The 23,348-nt window shown below is 42.9% G+C and overlaps 1 protein-coding gene across 1 annotated transcript in view; it reads left to right on the forward strand.

Moving 5' to 3' along the window:
• The window catches only part of LAS1L (LAS1 like ribosome biogenesis factor), a 329,858-nt gene that overhangs the window by 26,668 nt on the left and 279,842 nt on the right, over nt 1-23,348 (forward strand). Inside the window, exons 3-4 of the mRNA XM_069210455.1 lie at nt 4,022-4,091; nt 21,873-21,954. Of these exons, the coding sequence (XP_069066556.1) occupies nt 4,022-4,091; nt 21,873-21,954 (152 nt within the window). The remainder of the gene's footprint in view (nt 1-4,021; nt 4,092-21,872; nt 21,955-23,348) is intronic.

Genomic DNA, 23,348 nt, shown 5'->3' on the forward strand with positions numbered 1-23,348 from the left:
AAAGAACAGGTGTTCTGTTCAGACAGAAACTGAATTAGCTTAGCAATTACGATGACTTTAAATCTTATTCTTGTCACATTTGCTCTGTGTTAAGAGACAGAGGTCAAAAGTCAGTTTGTCTTCTTTCAATGCAAATACTTTTCCTTGTGACTGCAGAGTTCCAGGATTTTGTAAGGTGAACTGTCTGACCTGTGTGAAATGAAAGGCTGTGGGTAGCGGGTCTTTTCTAAAACACAACATTTATGACTCTTTACTTGGTTCTCTTGCCGGTCTCACATCCTGGCCTGCCAGTTACATGAATAGGCAGACCTTTGTTTTGTTTTACTTTTCACATTGGCTGTTTCATTTCTAATCTCTAATCAGCCCGCCTCATCCTCGACGTACCCCGCAACAGCCACATCTCCGCACACCTGAGACACCTGCATTGGCTCCCAGTCAGCAAAAGGATCACCTTCCGACTTCTCACCCACGCACACAAAGCCCTCCACGACAAGGGACCGGAATACCTCAACAGATGCCTCAACTTCTACGTCCCCACCCGCCCCCTCCGCTCCTCTGGCCTCACACTCGCCGCCGTCCCTCGCATCGGACGCTCCACGGCGGGTGGGAGATCTTTCTCCTTCCTGGCGGCCAAGACCTGGAACTCCCTCCCCACCAGCCTCAGGACCACCCAGGACCACTCCGCTTTCCGGAGACTCCTAAAGACCTGGCTGTTCGAGCAGCGATAACCACCCCCTTTGTCCATAGCGCCTTGAGACCCGCACGGGTGAGTAGCGCGCTTTATAAATGCTAATGATTTGATTTGATAGTTAGGATCCCACTCACCTCTGTTTTTTCTTCCGCGACTCACAAATGTGTGCCCTGCTATTTATCCTGGTTTTCATGGAGCACGGTGATTGTCTTGTATCATATTCTCACTTACCTTGAGATTTTTTTCCTCATTTTAAGGCACCTTGAAAACGTTTTACTACAACATCTGTACCCTCTTATAATAGTTTTTCTAGTCATTTTCCTTTGACTCCCCTATCTTTCTCCACCTTTCGTTCTTTATCTTTTCTGTAAACTCTTGCTAGAGGTTGTTCATCGTTTATCATCATGCTTTACCATATTTTGATGATACTATTCTGTGTTCATGATTCTTGACCTACAGCCTTGAAAAAGTCCTTGTGACGAAACACATTCTGCTGTTTGCAGAATGTACTTTGTCCGCGAAGAATAAAATCTCGTCAACCTCTACCCTGTCTTTGGACTTTGGACTTTTCTTTCCACATTGGAACTGATTTTCAGACTACTCTTGGTGTGCCCTGGCATTCTTTGTTGTTGCTTTAGCACGGCTCAGTTCTTTTTTGATCAGTGCATTAACACCCGTGGTGGTTGGGTGTTCTACCAGGTTGGCACCCACAACAACTTCACTGAACTTGAATCTACTTGTCATACATCTCATGCGTATGTGCGAAATTTAAGCATCGACCGCCAATTTTGTTTTGTCTTGTATAAGTCCCAGAATGCACTTTGTTTGCCACTAATTGACTGATTAAAGCTGTTACACAGCACAGAGCTCTAATGATTCCTGATTCCATATGTATTAAAGTTTGTGGCATCATTTCAACCTCTTATAAATTTAGGACTAAAAGTACCAGATTGCACTGGGGAAAAACGGATCTATTGGTGCACGGTAATGGCAAATGTAAAAAGTCTAAGGTGCTTAGAAACTATGCAGAACTCCCCAACCAGACAAATCTCTTTAAACTGGAATCGTACTCCATGCCGCCACCTACACATAAGACATTCTTGGCACATAGACAGCCCTTGCAAGTTTCCCACAGTGGGGCTAGCTGCTCCAGCCATGTTTTTCTTTTAATTCTGGGACTTGTAGTCCTCTTCTTTCCTTTATAAAACAGGACTACAAGTCCCAGAATTCAAATGAAAAAAAACTGGACTGGAAAAGCACATCAAACATGGACCTGGGAAATTTCGCAGCTATGCAAATTATTTACATAGGAGTACATTTACAAAATTTTGTTTAAAATTGCAGAGTCATTTTCAACACAAACATTTACGTTGCATGTGCTGTAAATGAAAATGCAATATAAAACAAGCATTTGTAAAGCCAGTTGGGTCATGTTTTTTGACATGCATCACAGGGTGCTGTGTAACATGGCTAAAAAATAAAGAAAATAATTACGCTATGACCCGGTCAGCGATCATTGTCACAGCACTTTTTTTCTTTATTTTCAGTCATGTTGCACCGCAGTTGTGCTGCTGGGGAACATGTCTAAGAATATCAATAGAGCCAATAGACCTTGCATAGGCGAAACCCATTGTCTCTGCCAACGCTTGTTTGCTTTACTTCAAAATCAGCAGTGATCAACCTTAACTGTATTTCTGAACAAGTGCAGCATTGGATGAAAATGCACATGTGATCATACCATGAATTACAGCTCAAGGTTTGCAACTTTGTTTATGCCAGAAAACATTTCTTGTCAGAGTTTACATTTACAGTAAAATAAAATATTTACTTTATCTAGAGTCAATCCACAGTTGGATTGAGCGATTAACTATTTTGTTCGTGGTGAAGCATCGCCTTTTCATGCACCAGAAAACCACCTTAGGCCTTCCTGAAAGGCTTACAAATGAGTAATCTGTGTCTGCTGGGACTCTTGGGTCCAGTGCTCAGATTAAGAACGGATTGCATGAGATGAATCCCAATGTTTCACGTTGCAGGCAGATGGTGCTGGTGTGGCACTGTAATCGTACATAACGTCAGTTGCCATATATCAATTATTGTACTCGCATGCTGCAACATACAGGCGGTGCACGTACATGCAGCTGATCATACAGAGCATGCCCACTGAATAGACACTGTCCCCCTCGGAAGGAAACACAGCCCACCCAGACAAACTAAATGGCAGTAATTGGCACCATTGCTACTAAGCTATGTTCCTTGCAGGCCAGCATTGTGTGCCTTCTTCCCAGAGGGTAGGGGTGGGGTTGTTGATGATTGCCCTTCTTCAGGCAGCTCCTGAAGGCACTATTCTTTTTCCAGGTTCATGTTTTCTATTTCTTTGAAGTAGTCCCCATCAAGAATTATGGAACAATGAAGCTGTTTTCCTGGACCATGGTACTACCAGTAGTGTTGTCTCAGGGTCCTGTCTGGTGTCCTAAAATTGAACAGATAGCAGAGTAGCTCTAGTTGAGACTAGCCGTCGCCGACCTAGGCAGACATGAGAAGGTTGATCTCAGAAGATTATTTCTCAGCATGGTTTATGAAAGTGTGAGATCCAAGCGTCAATCTCTAGCCCAGTGTTGGAACATAGAAACCACTTTCTATGCTCATAAAGCCAGCCTTGAAAGCAAGAGTTTTTGTCTTCCGGACCACGTGGAGCAACAAGAAGCTGTGAAATAGCCTTTTGAGACTTGGAATAACCTGCCAGCTCGACTTCCTTCCATAACAGCAAGAGCCCTGGGATTCCATATCAAATCGTACCGGGAAAAACTATAACCCTTTTATAGCCCTTTACCTTGTGTGGTACTTTTTGACGTATTATTTATTTTTAATGTATATTCATCCTATACTTGTTTTCCAGCCTGTTTCGACTTGGCTTAATTGTAATACTTTGCTGGCTTATAAAAAGGTTTTAGATTGCCTCATTCATTCCTCTGGCAAAAGATATAAATGCAGACTGTGCACGTAGAAGGAGAGACTGAAGATGTTGTCAAAACCCTAGCTGTCATTTTGAAGTGTGTGGCAGCTCTTGTTTTACTCATTGGAGCAACTGATCCAACTCAGGATGTATTGTTCAACTAGGATTAAATCAAATGTGGGTCATATATTCATCTTTTTTTCTAACTCTTGCCTCTGTCCCATTTTTAAGATTTCAAACACTACTTGGTCAGTAATATTAGTTTTGCTTCCCATCAGTATGGCGTTTGTTGCATGATGAAACATAGCTTAAACATAACTTTGGCAGTGCTCTGCTAGTTAACTTATGGGTTTTCATTTTCTCTTTTCCCATCTAAGGTTTGTGAACTTGATTACAGAAAGGAAGCAGAAAACTGTTTCTATTCCCCTGCGTCGCCTTGCAAATGAGGTAAGTACCTCCTTCAGTCAATTTTTAGTCCCACCACATGTACTGCCTACATTTTTCTAAAATAGTGGTGTTGCAACCCAGTATCAGACCACACCGCACGGTTATCATGTGCATTCTGGGCAAGTAGTCTGGCTGCCTGAGAAGATTTGGGGTGGGGCTCCAGGACCTAGTTTATGGTTGGACATTTTGAACTTTCTTACCCACTGCCCGACAGCAGTCACCAGTCAGGAATTTTGTTATTTTTAAACATTGAAGGCGATCTCTGTCATCAAATGCAGTTAATTGAAAAAGCTCCGACCCACACACTATTTGAGGACTTTATCTTTCTTTCACTCACCTTTTAACAAGACCCACATCTGTACCTAAACACTATCAGCTTTGAGTGCAGCAGTGGGTCAATACCAAGCACCAGTTATGACACCAAATCAATTTAATACAGCTTCTGTTTGTGCCATCCTTCCAAAGTACAGTACAAATAATGCCCCAGACCCCAAAGTTCTGCCCCACTCTGGCATCCTTTAAAACCTTCTGCTGCGACAGTTACCATAAGCCCACAATTAACAACACGGAACACCAAAACCAATTAAGACCTGATCTAACATGCAAACCGCAACACCTCGAACAGGGTAAAATGTGAAATACGCTTGTATGTGGTGGTATTTACAAATTTAGCCAGTGAGCAAAGGAGCGCTGCATGCTATGTTGGTGTGTAATGCAATATCATTTGCATAAAATTGGGATGCACACATTTTGGAGTACAAAGTATCATTACATTTCACATCTTTACTTTTTCATTACTTAAAATATTAAACTTGCACCATCATTAGTTGTATGTACTGTTTGTTGTGGGCATGTGCCTAAAATCTTCAGATGGTGCCTTACTCTCATCTAATAAGACCTTGATGGGTACACATTCTACACCCTTAGAAACACAACATAGTCACAGTAGAAACCTACTTCCGGCATGCTTACTGCTGTTCTTTCATCCTACACCAGAAATCAGCACTTCAACTAAGCTGATATGAGGTTCTTTGACCCACCATCCAGAAGCAATGATCTATTTCCAACATTGCTAGACTGAGCTGTTTTGAAATCCTGAAAAGGATTTCTCGGTCTCACATGATCATCACCCTCCCACTTGATCACCCTTCCTTCCCCATTGGCAAGTATTGCCATCTTGTATTTCTCCTGGTTTCTTTCAGCGTTTGCATATCCACACTTCCATCATAATCCATGCCTAGCAATGCAGGTGATACTTGGGATCCTGTTTTAATGCATGGTACTGTTTTTAGCCGGTGTGGATTTACCACCCCTTCTGTACTGTGCAACTCATCGGTGCCTTAATGACAGTGATTTTTGTAGCTTCTTCACCTCTCCGTATGGCTGAAAAGCTGTAATGTGCAAAGGTAACAATGGTATAGTGCTGTTACGTCAGCAAAACTGACTGCACTTGCTAAAGAGTTCACCATTTACTTCTGTAAATTGACAAAACACTTTGAAACATGGTGTTAAATTGGTCCTGTTGATATTGATATTCCTTTACTCTCCACATGCTACATACTAAAGGTGGAAGGCGGCCATAGTTGACAAATAAATAACTTATCTTGAAGAATGTGTGACTACAGGGTGCATCCTAACTGCTTTCTTCTCATGGGGTTGAAACCCATACCATCTGGGATATAAATAATTGCAGGAAAATGTTCAACCACAAGTGCATCTCTGTTACTTTCTCCCTATTTGTCCCTACAGTACACCCATCTCAAACTTGAAATAGATTTAGGGGCTACCTAGGTCCTGACAAAGGCCACATACTGAGAGAGGTATCAGAGTGTTGGCCGAAATATGTTGACCAGTGGACAAGGTGACAGATTGTTAGTCCCACACATCCTGTATCATTGTTTAATCTTGCCAATGCCACTTGAATGATTATAGGTTGCTCCACAGGCAGTTTGATTATAAAAAGAATCTGCTCCCACAATATATGTTCCAACAATATCCTCCTCACTGTGAACCAAAGACGGGTACCAAAAGAGCTCCTTCTTTGGAACCCATTCAGACAAACATGTCTGTTCAGGATGAGGAGTGAACAAGTGACGAAGCATGCCATAAATGACGGATGAAGGTTTCATGTCCTTTAAAAAGGATACCCATGGTGATGGAATTAATCCATCTATTATTGAAGTATAAATTTGCTAGACTACTTAAAAGTAAACATTTTATAAAAGTTACATCTGCTGTAAAGGGATCAACGTGTTTTCCCAAGCACCAGCTATGCCAGAGGGACCAGGCTGATTTGTATACCTTCTTTGTTCCTGGAGCCCAGGAAAGTTCAATGAGGTTTGAAGCCTCTGTCGAAATAGGAGGGAAAGAGTGGGATTCCCTGATATTTTCAAGGCTGAAAGGATTAGGAGATTGTCTAGGATGGAGGTTGTGAGGAAGGCCGAGGGGGTTGGAGAGTAAATCCGGAAAGGAGAGAATAAGAAAGGGGGGTTCTGTTGAAAGTTCCAGAAGAGTGGGAAACCATACTTGGGACTGCCAAAAAGGAGCAGTGAGGACCAATGTAGCTTGTTGACGACGAACCTGAGCTAACAGTCTGGCTAATATGATGAAAGAAGAGAAGGCATAGTTGAGGGAGGTTGACCAATCTTGAGAAAAAGCATTGAAGGCTAATGCCGAGGGATCCGGACGCCAACTGAAAAACTGCAGAAGATGTGAGTTGAGACGAGAACCGAAGAGATCTATGCAAAAGGCCCCCATTTGAGAAAGATGGATTGGAAGACTTCGGGATGAAGTTTCCAGTCGCCTGAGTCTCGAAAATGTCAAGATTGCCAATCTGCTACTGAATTGAGATTGCCTGGTAAGTACTCTGCTTGGACTGAAATTTTGTTTTGAAGACAAATATCCCCAAACCCTTTCGCTAATTCCGCTAAAGATTTGGATTTTGTTCCTCCTAAGTGGTTTATGTAACGAACCACTGAAATATTGTCCATCCTGAGAAGAACTGAACAACAAATCCTGTCTCTTGCAAGGCTTTTGATCGCAAAGGACCCGGCAAGCATCTCTAAACAATTTATGTGCAACTTTGACTTCTCTAGAGACCATGTGCCTCTAGTCGAGATTGGCCCACACCGGCCTTCCCAACCCAGCTTACATCTGATTCTAACACAAGATCTGGGGCTAATGCGAAGATTGTCCTGCCGTTCCAAGCATCTAAATGGTCTATCCAACATTGCAGTTCTGTACGAGATGGCCTGGATTGAAGAGTGTAGAAGGCCTACTATTCTTGCTAGGAATCTGATGGAAAGGCGAAACTGCGCAGAGTCTGAAGTATTTCTGACTTGATAGACTTTATCTTTGCTGATGGCAGAAGGGTGGCCGAAACAGAATCCACTAGGAAACCTAAGAACTCGATTCTTTGGACTGGAACCAGGGAAGACTTATCGTCGTTGATAATGAAGCCTAGATCTGAGAGAAGCGGACAGGTTAATTGAGCGTGAGCGAGAAGGGTCGAACGACTTTGGTTCATAAGGAGGATGTCGTCTAAGTAGATAATTAGCCTGACTCCCCGAGCTCTGAGAGAGGCTACCGCCGGTTTCATAAGAGGTGGAAGACCGACTGAAAGGGATAGATGAAAAATTATACGTTTGACCGAGACATTGGAATTGCAAAAACCATGGGAACTGTGAGATAAGCATCCTGAAGGTCCAAACAAACCATCCAGTCGTCTTGTAGAAGAGAGTCTCTGAGATGTAAGATGGTTTCCATCTTGAAATGACGATAAACTACAAATTGGTTGAAAAGTTTGAGATTGATAACGGGACGCATCTTCTTGTTTTTCTTCTGGCCTAGAAAGACTGAACTGACAAAGCCCGAAGGGGCAAGGGACAACAGCTTGTTTTTGGAGAAGCAATTGAATTTCCATGGAAATCAGATTTCTCGTTCCCAACGAGAACTGGGGAGGATGAGGGAAATTTGACTGAAAAGGCTCTGAGTCTTGGACAGTGTTTAAAACCCGAGGATCTGCTGTGAGAGACCGCCACTCGGAAGGAACAATGCAAGATGACCTCCCACCGGAAGGAGAAGATTATGAATTACCGGTCTGGGAAGAGAATCTGGAGCATCTGCTGCCCTTGTTCCTGAAACCTCGATTCCTTTGGGGATAAAATTGAGGTCTGTACTCTTGGTAGGAGTTGGAGTAAGCACCACGGGAAACTTGATTATTGTATGATCGGCCGGCAAAGCGGTTCCTGCCTCTGCCGGCCCTGGCAAAAGCTCGAGTGGAGAACATCTTTTTTTAAGATTGTTGTGCTTTGTCTAAAGATGCCAACGTGGCAACATATTTGCTGAGCTCTTTGATAAATGAATCTCCAAAGAGGAAACCTTCTTCTTTGACCCCAGGATCCGAGGTTGCCAAACTGACCAGCTTAGGGTCCAGCTTGAGCAAGAGTCCTTTCCTGCGTTTCTGGGTTATAGCACAATTAGCATTTCCCACTAAACAAACGGCCTGTTGCACCCACAACGACAGTTCAGCAGGGTCCAGATTAGCATTATACAGACGGGATGCCTCTGCCATATCAAAAATGCGGGACAAGGGGCCCACAACATCCAATAGCTTGTCTTGGCAGGTGGGCCAGGCCTTGTCGAATCCTTTTCGTGGGTCTTTGCCGAATTTAGGGAAAAAGGTAATGAGCCAAGTGTCAATAATAGGAGTCATTGAGATTTTTGAAGGAAGGGAGGGGTGGGGACATTCTGATTTTAGCTTTTCTCTGACCTGTTTGTCTAGGGGGGTACGTAATCTGGAGGTTAAATATTCTGCCACATGTTCTGCGGGTAGCCATTCGGTAGAGTGCAGATGCTGAATATCATTGGGATCAAACATGGGCTCTCCATCTGTGTCTGTAACTTTGCATGATTTGGAGGCCAAGAGGGCGTCAATTTTTGCTTTTTTAGGAGGAGGAGAACAGACCGAGGGGGTGATTCCGAGACTGGCGGGCGGCGGAGGCTGCCCGCCAGTCTACCCCCGACAAAATACCGCTCCGCGGTCGCAAGACCGCGGAGGGTATTTCGAGATTTGCCCTGGGCTGGCGGGCGACCGCCAAAAGGCCGCCCGCCAGCCCAGGGCAAATCTACCTTCCCACGAGGACGCCGGCTCCGAATGGAGCCAGCGTAGTGGGAAGGTGCGACCGGTGCTGTTGCACCCGTCGCGTATTTCAGTGTCTGCTTTGCAGACACTGAAATACTTTGTGGGGCCCTCTTACGGGGGCCCCTGCAGTGCCCATGCCATTGGCATGGGCACTGCAGGGGCCCCCAGGGGCCCCGCGGCACCCCCTACCGCCATCCTGTTCCTGGCGGGAGACCCGCCAGGAACAGGGTGGCGGTAGGGGGTGTCAGAATCCCCATGGCTGCGGAGCGCGCTCCGGAGCCATGGAGGATTCTCCCGAGCAGCGGAAAGTCGGCGGGAGACCGCCGACTTTCCGTTTCTGACCGCGGCTGAACCGCCGCGGTCAGAATGCTCGACGGGGCACCGCCAACCTGTTGGCGGTGCTCCCGTGGTCGGTGACCCTGGCGGTCACCGGCCGCCAGGGTCAGAATGACCCCCAGAGTCTATTATCCTTGTCGGAAACATCAGAATCCGGGTCATTGTCATGCAATTCATCGTCGCCAGTGTCCAAACTTTTTGAAATTACTATGGGAGTAATATGCTTGACTTAGGATACACATTTTTTTTGATGAGTTAGAAGAAAGTAACCCCTCCCTTAAGGGAGGCCTTTGAGGAACCGCGTCCTCTGCCTTGCGTGAGGAACCCTCACCACTCAATAGCATCGTTTTATTATTTTTTGAAGTACCAGGGCGCTTTCTGCTATCCCCCGCAGATTGGGCCAAAATTGTCTTGGACACTAATTTTACAACAACATTTTCCAACGTTTTTGATAATTTGTCCAAAGAAGCAGAGACTGCTTGTTCAACCGATGACTGAATGAATTCATTAAGATTTTCTTTAATAATCTCCTCCTCCTCAATGGCAGCATTAGAAATAGGTGAGCTGTCCATTGTGCTGTAATATACAAGCTAAATAAAATGAAGGAGTCACAAAAACGGTGAGGAAGGGGTTAAAAGTCCTTCACCGAAGCCAGAGAGGCACAAGGCTGCGCCTATGAGCGGGGAGAAACACAAGGAAATGAAGGCTGGGGAGTGGCACAAGCAGAGAAAACTGTCGGGAGGTCCAACAGTATAGAAAAGGAGCCAGAGGCAAAACAATTAGGCAAAAACACTTATCTTCCCAGCGTTTTATCTTTTTATGAGTCATTTCTGTGTAGATACAGATCAGACCTGACTCTGCATGAAGCCTGCATAGCTTTAAGCATCTAAAAAGCTGTTTTTGTCTTGGGTGGTACATGATCTTGTACTTATTTGGGATTTCGAGATGGTGGCTTTTTTGGGCCACTATACGTGTATACTTCTATTAGATTGAAGAAGAAGTTAACAAATATAACTTGGGAGGGATAGGACACCAAGGTAAAACTAATAGGCAAGTTTCCAATCAGCCTTTTTTTTTAAAATGTGATTTGCAATGTCTGCAGTGCTTTTTCTCTTATTGCTTTAGGTCTGCTAAATAAGCCATACTATCTCCTCTAAGAGTCACTTCGTAAGCCTCTGATATTTCTCTTGTGATGCAGTGCCTGTAATCTCTAGGAAGAGTGCTTTAGTGCATGCTTTAATCTTAACAATTTCTAAATTAGACAGGACTTCCCTATTGAATCTCTAGCTGGGACTTGTGTATTAAATGTAATAATATATCAAGTTGGACAGCTGAATGATCTGAAATCAGTTTGGGTATTATGTGAACAATATTCTGAAATTTTATGATATCAAAAGTTGGGATGCAGTTTGATGTCTTTCTGCAAAATGGGTAACTTTTTTAGAGCCTTATAAACTGTTTCCGTGTATCTATCTATCAGTCCTAATTCCTCTTTTAAGAGTGTTTCACAGATCTGAGCTTTCTCTGCTCATGATCTATTCTAGTAGAATCTAGAATTGTGAACTGCAGCAAATTGAAATCTTCTCCCATTCACAATAGTAAACAATCTGCTAATACTATTGTTAATGTATATATTGATCTGGAGTCATCTGGGGCCATGGTCAGACACTATCGGCAGCACTTGTTGATTAGCCCCTGTTGCCTACCCACTCCATATGCCTTTTTTGGCCTATCCCGCTGTGCTCTCTGCAAGGATCCCCCGACCCGAATTGTAGGGCGCTCTGGTGCATTATGAGGTTACCGACACTCACTCAGTTTATTTTTTTTTTTACTTGGAGACCAAAAAAATGTCAGTAGCTACCAGTATCTGTGCCATATTTCCAGATTGGCCCTGGTTTTCTTCTTATTGGCAATGTCAGTGCACAGTAATTAGGATATGAAGACGCCTTAATGGGATAAATGGAACAAGTGAGATAAATCTCAAAACATAGAGATTTACTCGTGTTTGTTGTTTTTTTCCCTTTCTGTGTCTGATCGTTTACATTAGCCTTTGTTTCCTCTATCAGTAGATTCGCCGTTCTGAGCGTAGTGTTGCAAACGGAGCCTGCTTTTAAAACCCATTTGTTGCCTTTCAGTGACACCTCGTGTTCGCTACAAAAAATGCAGCAGACGTGTGGAGGATTAAAAAATTTAAAAAAATTTAGAAGCACAAACCACTCTTAAGAATGACATTTCGCGACCGACCTACCTTTAATGAACAGGAAGGGCGATTTTTTTTATTGTAATAGCATCGTGCGGTAGCGCATTGTCATTTACTGACAGCACTTTCTATTGCAATGGCCACTATCTTTGCACAGACATACAGTTTTACTGGTCTGCATAGCACACTAATGATAATGTGAGGAAATTGGGTTTCTGTGAATACAGCTGTGCGTCACCAAGTAAAGTGTCTATTTGTTTTGATCCCATTAAAATCTGTTTCCAACACACTTCGGAATTACAATGTGCTTCATTTTTGCTTTCATAACTGAAATGATTTCAAGTTATGTACTGGTGTTTACATTTTGCTGTGTGTTGGAAAAAAAACAACATCCCACAGCTTCTCCTTTCACACTCCCTGTACTCCAGCCACATTGCCACATAATTCATTTTAAAAAGTCCTCTCAATCTACCGCCTAGAAGGAAAAGTAAACCCAGTCCCCGTTTTGGAAGACTAGGCAGCAATTTATCAGAGGGCGTAGCCTGACATTTGACCTCGGTGTTTGAAGCACCGGCAGATAGGAGAAGATTAATTGAGAAAATAAAGGCATCTTTATTTATTTGCTTAGATTTTCCTGACCCTCTAAAGTTTGGCTTGTGACCCGACCCACTCTTTGGGAAATGCTGATCTAGAGACTATTGTAAACAAGAATTGGTAATGCCAATCAGTCCCTTCTTGTGTTTAAAGGTAAGCAACACTTATTGGCATTGCCAATGCTTGTTTTAACCTTACTGAAATTTTTAGATGTTCTGCGTTTGAGAATTTTACAGAATGCCCTAAAAGTATCCTGCAAAGTACAGATTGTCGTGTTACATTTATTTAGACATTTATTAAAGCCTCTTCTGTTCACAGAAACTGTTCTATTTAATTATCAAACTGCTCTTGCTAATTCTGTTGGTTTGAGTATCCATCACTTTAGAACAAAACTGAAATGTGTCTCTTCGAGGAACAGTACCGTCCCACAAAGTAGAACTAGAAAACCTGTCCATTGTTTAGCTCTCCAATACTTCACAGATTGGTTGGTGCTAAACAAGTATCATTACATACGTACATTGTAATGCTAATAATGAGAATAAGTGCACAGACGGGTGAGTTGTTTTAGTGTACCTCATACACTCCTAACTGGCAACAGGACGCAAGATGACACAAGACGCAAGAAGTGGAGGCTTAAGGGTCTGACGGACGGAATAGCCCGGTGTTCACCGCCTCTGGTGGACAGTGGTGGTCAGTCAGTGGTCATTAAGATGTTACTTTTCAGAGTTGCTACTTGATGCAGTTCACATTGCCAGTAGTTGCCCTGGAAAGCTGCTTTAGTTCCCATTCCCAGACATACTAATGGAGAGGTCATGTGGCATTTTTACACATAGCTCTTTTCCTTATGCGTAAACACACGTGCAGTACATTTCTGTACTGAGGAAAGGCCGCACTGCTAAGCAATTTTCAATTTTTTTCTGTTTAATTTTTTTTTTTCTTTATGGGTAACATATTGTTTGTAGATACATTTACTATGCATACTCCTGCCCTCTAATGTTGGACTTGCATATTTGCAACTTTTTTTTTTTTTTTTGTTGTTCGAAGAAGTCTTTTGAGTCATGGGGTATGATGTGACTCCTCCCTTAGTTGGCAATGCGCAGGAGCATCAACTCCATTATTAGATTGTTTTTCTCTGCAGTCGGGTTCGATTGTGTATCAGTGGTGCTTCTGGACTTGACATGTTCGAAGTTTGCTGCATCAGACCCACGTGGTCGAATCCTCCACTCCCATCACTGAGATTTCTTTCATAAATGGCCAGCCATTTCCTGCTTACTTGACGTACTTTGGAGACTGTTCCTGAAGACCAGATCCCTGACTCTTGGTGTGCCCTTTCCCCATTGCTGCTCCACACATCTTCCATCAATGACTCTTGGGAACAAAGAGGCATAGAGGGTGATGGAACGGGCATCCTTCAGGAAATGGCATCAGTGTCATGTCAAATACCCCTGGGCTGACCTCCACAAGGGCTATAATCTCCAGGCTTTTGGGAAATCTACTCGCCCACTCTCTACCGCGAGTCAGATTTGTTTTGATCTTGTCACATTTGGTCTGCATTTAAAGACAGAGGTCAAATGTCAGTTTAACTCATCTTACAATTTGCTGCTTATTTTACCCTGGTGTTTGCTTTTCTTTGACTGCAAAGTTAGAGATTTTTGTAATGCGAACTGTCTGATAATCGTGCTGTACAAAGAGTGTGAAATGAAAAGCTGTGAGATGTTGGGTTCTTTTTCTGATACATAACATTTAAACAACTTGTAAATGAACTGTACAGTTATTTTAAAATACATTTGAGTAGTCAGGAAAGCATGTTTTTTGTAGTTCTGTGTGATGGAAACAAACATTTTAATAGGAGGAAAACAAATCTGAACGCTTTAGTTTGTGATGTGCAATTTATAAATATTTGTGCTGAAACCCAATTTTCACTGATTGTTTATACGCTATATAGTTAGACCAGTAAAACTGCATCTTAGCAGGAAAGTTTGTGGCTATTTCAATGCAGAATATGCTGTCCGTAAATGACACATCATGCTTTAGTAATATTTTTATTAAATGTGTAAAAAGAGAGGGACAAAGGTGCTTCGGTATACACTGACCCTTGCACAGAGTCCACCTCGAGAACTGTAACTATGGTTGAAGCTGAAACACATAACAGGCAGAGCGATGATAGGGGTGATGGTCGCTTGCTTAGTCATAGTCCCCCATGCCAGACTGCACATGCTTCCATTATAGGAGTGCCCCTCAGTGCAGTGGTAACATGCACTGGGAAGGTCTCAGGACCACCACCCATTGCTCTCTGCAGTGCTGAGACAGCAGCAACATATTGCAGGTCCGGCCTTTTATGGACTCTGTTTCTCTAGTGACCATCACCACTGACACATCACTCACAGGCTAGGGGCAGCATCTCAACGACATGACAGTCCAGGGTCTGTAGCAACCTTACCAGTAAGGTCTCCACATGCACCATCTAGAACTTCTAGCTATTCAGATATCTCTCAAAAGTATTCTTTCAGGACATTCAAGGCAAGATAGTCCTAATACGAATAGACAACAAGGCTACCAGACACTATTTACACAAACATTCCCTGCAACCATCGTCACTAACGCAGAAGATTTGGCATTGGGCGAGCCACCTTCGGATGTATATCTTGGTGCAGTACCTCCCAGTGGTGGGGAACATCTTTGCAGACCTTCTCAGCAGGATTCATTAACTGGTACACCAGTGGGAACTCCACCCACAAATCGGACTCCCGTACTTGTATTGTTGGGGTGTCCCAGAGACAGGCTTCGTCTGGTTAAAGCACAAAATGACTAAACGTTGCCTCCAAGGTTTCCATACTCTTGCTCCATGTGAAATGCTCTATGGATGAACTGGTTGGAGAGATTTGCCTACACTTCTCGCCCACTTCTTCCATACGTTCCGCAAGCTTTGGCAAACATTACTTACTCTCATCCTGGTGGCTCCCACCTTGACCAGACAACAGTGAACACTCCTCACAAGAAACTCCCCAACAGACTGGAACCAAGGCAGAGATAGCACACAGACCCCAGGCAGCTCTCATCCTAGAGGTTTGGCCTATGAGGTCCTAGAATCTGGTTACCTTGATCTACCTCTGGAATGTATTGACATCCTAAAGGAAGCCCGCAGACCCACTGCATGGGCCTTCTATGCCGCCAGGTGGAAAAGAGTTGCCCACTATTGCATATCAAAGCACCTAGACCCTCTTAAACCTGTGGTCTAGAACATTATAAGCTTCATGTACAAACATCAGGACTATCCTACCCTTCTATGCACTTGCATCTAGCTCCCATTGCCACATATAGGGAGAGAACTCTTCATCTTTCAGAATACTGTCATCACAGCTTTCATAGAAGACCTTGAAGAGGGTCATCCCACCCAGGATTCCACCAGCCCCAGTCTAGAACCTTAATGTTGTCCATACCAGGCTTATGGGACCTCAGTTGGAACCACTGTACTCTTGCTGTGTATAATTTCTCTCTTTGAAGGTTGCCTTCCGTGTAGCTATTTCATTGTGAAGGTGTACTAGTGAAATGCAGACTCCTACACTTGAGGAGCCTTTCTGTCAAGTTCACAGCAATTGTTTTGTTTTCCGGACTAACCATAAATTCCTACCAAAGGTTGTGTTGCCTTTCCATCTCAACCAAACTGTAGTGCTTCCAGTCCCCCCCCCCCCCCCCACCCCCCCAATCAGACTTGGTAGCCAAAAGGATACTTAACACACTTGATGTTAAACATGCCATAATGTATGACATTGAGAGGACCAAATCCTTTCGAAACACCCAACACCTTTACTTTGCCTTTACTAAGCACCAAAAAGGTCATCCTATATCAAAGGTTGGTATAACCAGATCAATCATAAAATGCATTCAGACCTGCTGTCTTAAAGCCAAAAGAACCTTCCCCTCACCTACTAGGCCCCATTACACATGGAAGAAGGGTGTAACAATGGCTTTCCTGGGAAATATGCCTATAGCTGTCATTTGTAAAGCAGCTCCATGGTTAACTCCACTTAATTTTACAAAGCATTACAGTGTGCCCATCCTAGCACATCTGCAGGCTAGAGTTGGCCAAGCAGTATTAAGGACTTGTTTCATACATCTGTACATCCACCAGCTGACCACCGTTTACGATGTTCAGTCTGTGCATATCATGTGCATCTACAGCCACACATTCCATTAACAGAATGTTACTTCCCTCTTGCCATCTATTCCTAGTGTGTACTGTTGTAAATTCACATGCCCTCCTCAGCTACAGGTATCCTTACCTTTTAACATTTTATTTCTTATATGCACTATACCCATGGTTACCGTACGGCCCTTCTTACCACTCTATACTTACTCTTATTTGTGTGCAGAAAGCAATCCTATAATGGAGTCTGTGCCCATGCCCGTTGCCAACTATGGGAGGAATCACTTCATTCCCCGTGACTTGAAAGGCTTTTTTCGAGCAGAAACAAGTTGAAAACTTTTGAGCCCAACATGAAATGCCAGGGTAATGTAAAGCATGTGAAACTACAGCACTGCATGCTACAAACACTTACTGAGTAAATAACACATTCTTTCCACTGCACCCTAGACGTGGGAGTTATGCTTCTTTCCCCATCACACCCAGGAAGGAGATTTACTCCAGCCCTTTACTTGAGCAAACCCCCCAACCATTTGCGGTGTGGTAACTGTACCCTCGTAGCTCATGGGCATTCACAAGCTCAGAAGCGTGTAAACACTGTTAGACCTGGCAACGTTAATGTGGGTTTACCCCTTACTTTTTGCCTTCAGACCTCCTGTTTTTGCTGACTTAATTTTTGTTGGCTGCAGGATTCTGCACTCTTTACCACTGCTAACCAGTAATAAAGTGCTTCTGCCCTTAAATGTGGTAACATTGGCTTATCACCAATTGGCACATTTAATTTACGTATACGTCCCTAGTAGAGTGCGCTACATGTGCCCAGGGCCTGTAAATTAAATGCTATAAGTGGGCCTACAATATTGCAAACCACAGGAGAAACCCATAGACCCAGTTGGGGCCTGAGTTATAGGATATCATGCAACAGTGTCTCAATGGATATTATTAATAAGATCCGCAATTCACAAAATAATTATACAAAGAACAAAACATACATAGTGCCAATTTCTTGGTTGACTGGAAATATATAATTAATAAAAAGCATAAGCATATCAGGATACTTTGTAGGTTCAAAAGCAACATTAATCATGCTCTTAAAGTGTGTCCTAAGTGCAAAGTGAACACACTGTGCTCTTGAAAAACCCTTAAACATCGCAAGTGAAGCATATGGAAAGAGAGTGGCACAGGGTATTGGAAATAATTCAGTGAAATATTATGCATGAGTTATATGAATATGGTAACAATAATGAACACCCTGTCATGAATTAAAGTTCCAAATTTGGCTGATACATGTCCACAGTGCTTTGCCCTGCATGACTAAAGGTCATCATCAGGACAAGAGTAACACACAAATTAGGGATGTAACCTAAAAAGAAAGAGGGAAATGAAGGTTTAACCCTAATAACTAACTTAATAAGAACTTTATTAGATAGTGGAAGAGACATACTCAGAAGGTACCCGTAACAAATCCAGGGCACCTAGGAAAGGAAAAGAGAAGAAGGGCTAATGTTAGCCACAACTCATTTAGCCCAGATATAAAAAAAACTCTGAATACTTTGCAGATATAAAAACACTCATCTGGGAAAATGGGTTGTATGTGTATCGACTTAGAAAATGAATCAGTGATACTGATCATCCACGTTTAAGGGATCGGTCCTTAGTCTTCAGTAAATGGTCAAAAGGATATCTGGGGATACACATGAATAATTTCAAATTAAAATGTGAAAGGCTGACTAACAAGCACTTTTTCTGGCTACCGACCAGTAACGCTGCTAACCTGCTGTAAGGCATATAGGTGTTGTGGCGCAGCGTAACCACCCTTCCAGCAATCGGACAGTAAACTGCGGTCTTTAGTCCATCCAACGCGGGGATCAGTCCCATTACAGTTAATTCGTTATTACCCCTGACTTCATGAAAATCAAAATTAATCAGAAATAGAAACGTAAGGCCACGCAGCGCGGGCTTGAGTCTACACTTCCGAGTCAAACTTTGTTTGACGGGGCGCAAGCCTGGGGTTCAACAAGAGGTGAGTTTCCTGTTTCGGCGTACTCGACTCGGTGGCAAGTCCGGACTAAATCAGTGAGATGTAGCTACACTGGAAAAAGGAGACGTGAAGGGCTCACTGACTAGACCGCGAGTCAGTTTCCCAGCCATGATGTATTCGGCGCCCCGGGGGCACTAGACAGATCATTTAGGGCCAGATGTATCAAAGTGTTTTACCCATTCTGTGTCTATGGGAAAATGTGTTTGTACATAAGGCCCTTAGTGTAAGCTCAATGCTGATTGATAGCCACCTTATATTTCAGGGAGGCGAAAGGGCCCAACAAATTGGGGCACAAACAGTTTAGCAATCAATAAGGTAATGAGTCTTCGACAGATCAAATAATGAATTTTTAGTGCCGAGTCCCACCAAACTACCTTGTAAAGAGGATGAAGGAACATCGATGTAATGGTCCACGAACAATTAATTAGATGGTAACGTAATCACAGATACTAGTTCCATAGTGTGAGTTTAACCTCGAGATCAGGCTAATAAAGGCATATTCCTTATATGATGGCGGAGTTTATTGTGTACCACTAGTTTAGAAAAAGAAAGACAAGGGGTCTATCCCAATATGGGCTTACGCTGTAATATTAATATAGAGCACAACATCATAAGTAAAGCGATCCAAGAGAAAACCAAGTTACAAACAAACATACAAAATGTTATAACCATCACCCTCCAGCCGGAGGTCATATCTTAGTTATTAATGACAAGTTTTATACAGGAGACCCAGGGAGGTTTTTTTTTTTTTTTTTTTTTTAAACGCATATGTCAAGACCATTACGTAGAAACTATAATATTCCACTTTTTCAAAGTATTAGGGCCATTATCAACCGAATTACACCGAGAGATTCAACAGCATTCACAGCGTAAAAGTTTCTTTGAGAGGTCACCATCTCGAGCTGGAAGCATTGGTTGATCCGCCACTTGCCGGGTGAAATCATTCTCAGCATGTTTGAGTGCCTGAAAAGGAGCAACCAGTGGGGCATTCTGTGCTTGGCACCTAATTCTACTTTTGTGTTGAATAATGCTTGTCTTGATCATCTGGATTGTCTGCCCAATGTAGATCAAATTACATGGACAGCAAATGGAACATATTACATTTGTAGAGCGACAGTTGCTCAGTCGTTGCAATGTATATGTCAGTGCCTGTTACAAACGTTTTGGTGTTTTTGTCTGTGCATAAACGACACAGCTTTGACATTTGAAATGGCCAATTACTGGCGAAAGGCCCCAGGCAGCAGTAATGGATTGATTAGTTTTAGTTTCGGGTGCCCATGTGATTGCATGGGATAGATGATCCCCTAGATTGTACCCTCTTTTGTAGACAAACAGTGGTGGTTCAGAAAAGATTGGGTGGGTGTGTAGAATGCTCCAGTTTTTTTTCTAATTATATTGCTGACCTTGTTACTAGCTGGTCTGAAGGTAGGTACAAATGGTATCCGTTCACTTTTAGCTCTATTCTTGGGTGTCAGAAGTGTTTCCAGTGGACAATACCAGCGATGTTTAAGTGAACATGACACAAAGTGGCTAGGATAGCAGCGGGCAACCAGTATTTATTTGAGTATTGTATCCTCTCTATAGTAATCTTTTTCTTCACTTGCAATTTCTGAGGATGTGCAGGAACTGATTATATAGTAATCCATCTCTGAGGCCCCTTGGATGATTACTGCTATACTAAAGCAAGGTATTGCGTTCAGTAAGTTTCCTGAATAGGTATGTGCCTTTTTTGCCATCCTCAATTTGCAACAAAAGGTCCAAAAAGGGAAGTTTATTTTTCTTAGCTTCAAAGGTGAATTTGAGATGTTGTTGGTTGGTATTAAGTCGGTTAGTAACAAAAAAAATTAAGAGACCCCTCCCTTGGAAGTGGGCTTAATGTGGTTGTTCCAGCTGAACTGACACATTTTCTGCTACTGGAGCACAAACAACTCATCGCCGCTGGTGTGTGGAGAAAATCGACGCATCACCTCTACTGCATGGGTAGGAACCGGCACAACCAGGATCGCATTGCCGCTGTACCTTGCATCTCAAACCAGCACTACGGCGCTTTTCTCAGCGCAAGGTCCTTACGTCCTTGTCAACAGCAGCCTCGATGACGACTACAAAGAAATTCTGCATTGCAGCCTTTGCACTCATCAGAACTGACGCATCGCCTCGACTCCACCGCAGCTCCCCAAAGTCGACGCAGTAGGAACTCGCCCCGCAGCTTCACTGCATCTTGGGATGACACATCATTGCTGTTGCATGGGAAAAAGTGATGCATCCCCTCTACTGGGTGGTTCGGAACACGTGCATAACCGCAACCCGAATTGAAAGTACTTTGGGTCAGCAGTGCTATGGGGTCCCTATAGCTGGCCCGCGCTCAATCGCAGTCAGCCTGAACTTGTGACTTTATCCCGGTCCAATGCCACCAGATATCTCAGTTGGCGCTTTTGGCTTTTAAGCGCTATTTTATTGTTATTCTTTACAAAATGCATAACTCCTATTCTACTTATTGATTTTTTGTCGTTTTGCACTTGTTTTATTTATTAAATTAAGTTCTATTTTGCTAGACTGGTGTGCGATCCTTTTTGTGTGGTGTTTTCACTGTTTTACTGTTTGAAGTGTTGCACAAATACTTTACAGATTGCCTTCAAGTTAAGCCTGACTGCTCTGTGCCAAGATGCCAGAGCGTGAGCACAGGTTAATTTTGGGTTTGCTCGGGCTGTACCCTGACAAGAATTGTGGTTGCTGCTTGACCAACAACCCAATTTTTCACACTGATGAGCTCCAAAACTCCATCACAAACTCTGTAAGTCTTCATTCACCTACTCTGTACCTGTTGTTTGGGGTTTGTGCGCAATCTGTGCTTACATTTATGTTGTAGTAAATCCATGTGTACCTGCTCAGTGTCTTTTTGTGATGCCTATGATGCCAGGTGTAAATCCAGACATTTTAAATCTTAAACTGCTTTCTGAATTGGGCCGTAGGACATTTATTAAAAACCATAACCTCGGGTCTTTGTCAGATTACGTTGTGGTTGATTTTTGCACATTCCAAAGCTAAATTCTTAAAGGCATTTAAAATGCTACTAGTACTTGAACAAGATCTTTTATGAAGTCTCATTTAATTTAAGTGTATCCTTAAGGACTTTTTTGAATTTGGAATGTAGATACTCAAAACCTCTGTTAAATTAGGTTAGTCGTTCTGCAACACAGTTCTTGACCAGTCACAATATCATTAGTATTTATCCATGTTCAGTAGATTTGGTCAGCATGTTTCACCTCTGTTCAGCTGGTTTGATTATTTAAAGGTTTGCATGTGCTTTGTTTGTATTCTTCCAGATGAATATCCCTGAGTGGATTGTGAATCTTCGCCATGACTTCACTCACGGAAAGCTACCTAACTTGAGCTGGTGTCGGAAGGGTGAGCACTTCTTCACAATTTTCCTCCTGAGGTTATGCTGCTTCAGTAAAATAAATGAATTATTTGGTATGTTGAGACCACACAACACATGGTCTAATACCTGTGGTCCAGAATGTCTAACTTTGGTGTATATGTGGTGCTCTTCAAGATGCTACCTGGTATGAAAAAGGCAGAGAATGCAAACTGTGGCCTGATTATTTCCACATGGGTGACTTTGGGATGTGAAAGTATTTTTCATAACAACTCTTGCTTCTTCACCATCATCTTACAACTTGGCAGATGCCACCATTAATTTACAACGTGGCAACTGCCAGTCTTTGTCTTCATTATTAACTGTCTACAAAAGTTGCAGATTATGGAATTCTTCTTTATTATTAAAATCAAAGTTTACAAAAAGTATATTGTGTGTTCAGGTGAATTTTGCAGAAGAGCATGTTTTATTTTGCGGTCTATACCAAGCCAAGTAACGTGAGGCAATTTACCCTGGCCCTTACCCCACAAGAAGCAGATAAGTCACACACGCAGGGTATTTGCCTGGTAAAAGATTGCATTACAAGAAGGGTTCTTGCCATTTGTTCACTCATGTCTGCCTCATGAGGTTGTACATAATGTACTATTTGTACTTGGTTTCAGTTCCCCACTGTAACCATCTTTCTGTACAGGGAGTGCAGAATTATTAGGCAAATGAGTATTTTGACCACATCATCCTCTTTATGCATGTTGTCTTACTCCAAGCTGTATAGGCTCGAAAGCCTACTACCAATTAAGCATATTAGGTGATGTGCATCTCTGTAATGAGAAGGGGTGTGGTCTAATGACATCAACACCCTATATCAGGTGTGCATAATTATTAGGCAACTTCCTTTCCTTTGGCAAAATGGGTCAAAAGAAGGACTTGACAGGCTCAGAAAAGTCAAAAATAGTGAGATATCTTGCAGAGGGATGTAGCACTCTTAAAATTGCAAAGCTTCTGAAGCGTGATCATCGAACAATCAAGCGTTTCATTCAAAATAGTCAACAGGGTCGCAAGAAGCGTGTGGAAAAACCAAGGCGCAAAATAACTGCCCATCAACTGAGAAAAGTCAAGCGTGCAGCTGCCACGATGCCACTTGCCACCAGTTTGGCCATATTTCAGAGCTGCAACATCACTGGAGTGCCCAAAAGCACAAGTTGTGCAATACTCAGAGACATGGCCAAGGTAAGAAAGGCTGAAAGACGACCACCACTGAACAAGACACACAAGCTGAAACGTCAAGACTGGGCCAAGAAATATCTCAAGACTGATTTTTCTAAGGTTTTATGGACTGATGAAATGAGAGTGAGTCTTGATGGGCCAGATGGATGGGCCCGTGGCTGGATTGGTAAAGGGCAGAGAGCTCCAGTCCGACTCAGAC

This window comes from Pleurodeles waltl, chromosome 2_1, assembly GCF_031143425.1.
Source record: "Pleurodeles waltl isolate 20211129_DDA chromosome 2_1, aPleWal1.hap1.20221129, whole genome shotgun sequence".
Lineage (NCBI taxonomy): Eukaryota > Metazoa > Chordata > Amphibia > Caudata > Salamandridae > Pleurodeles > Pleurodeles waltl.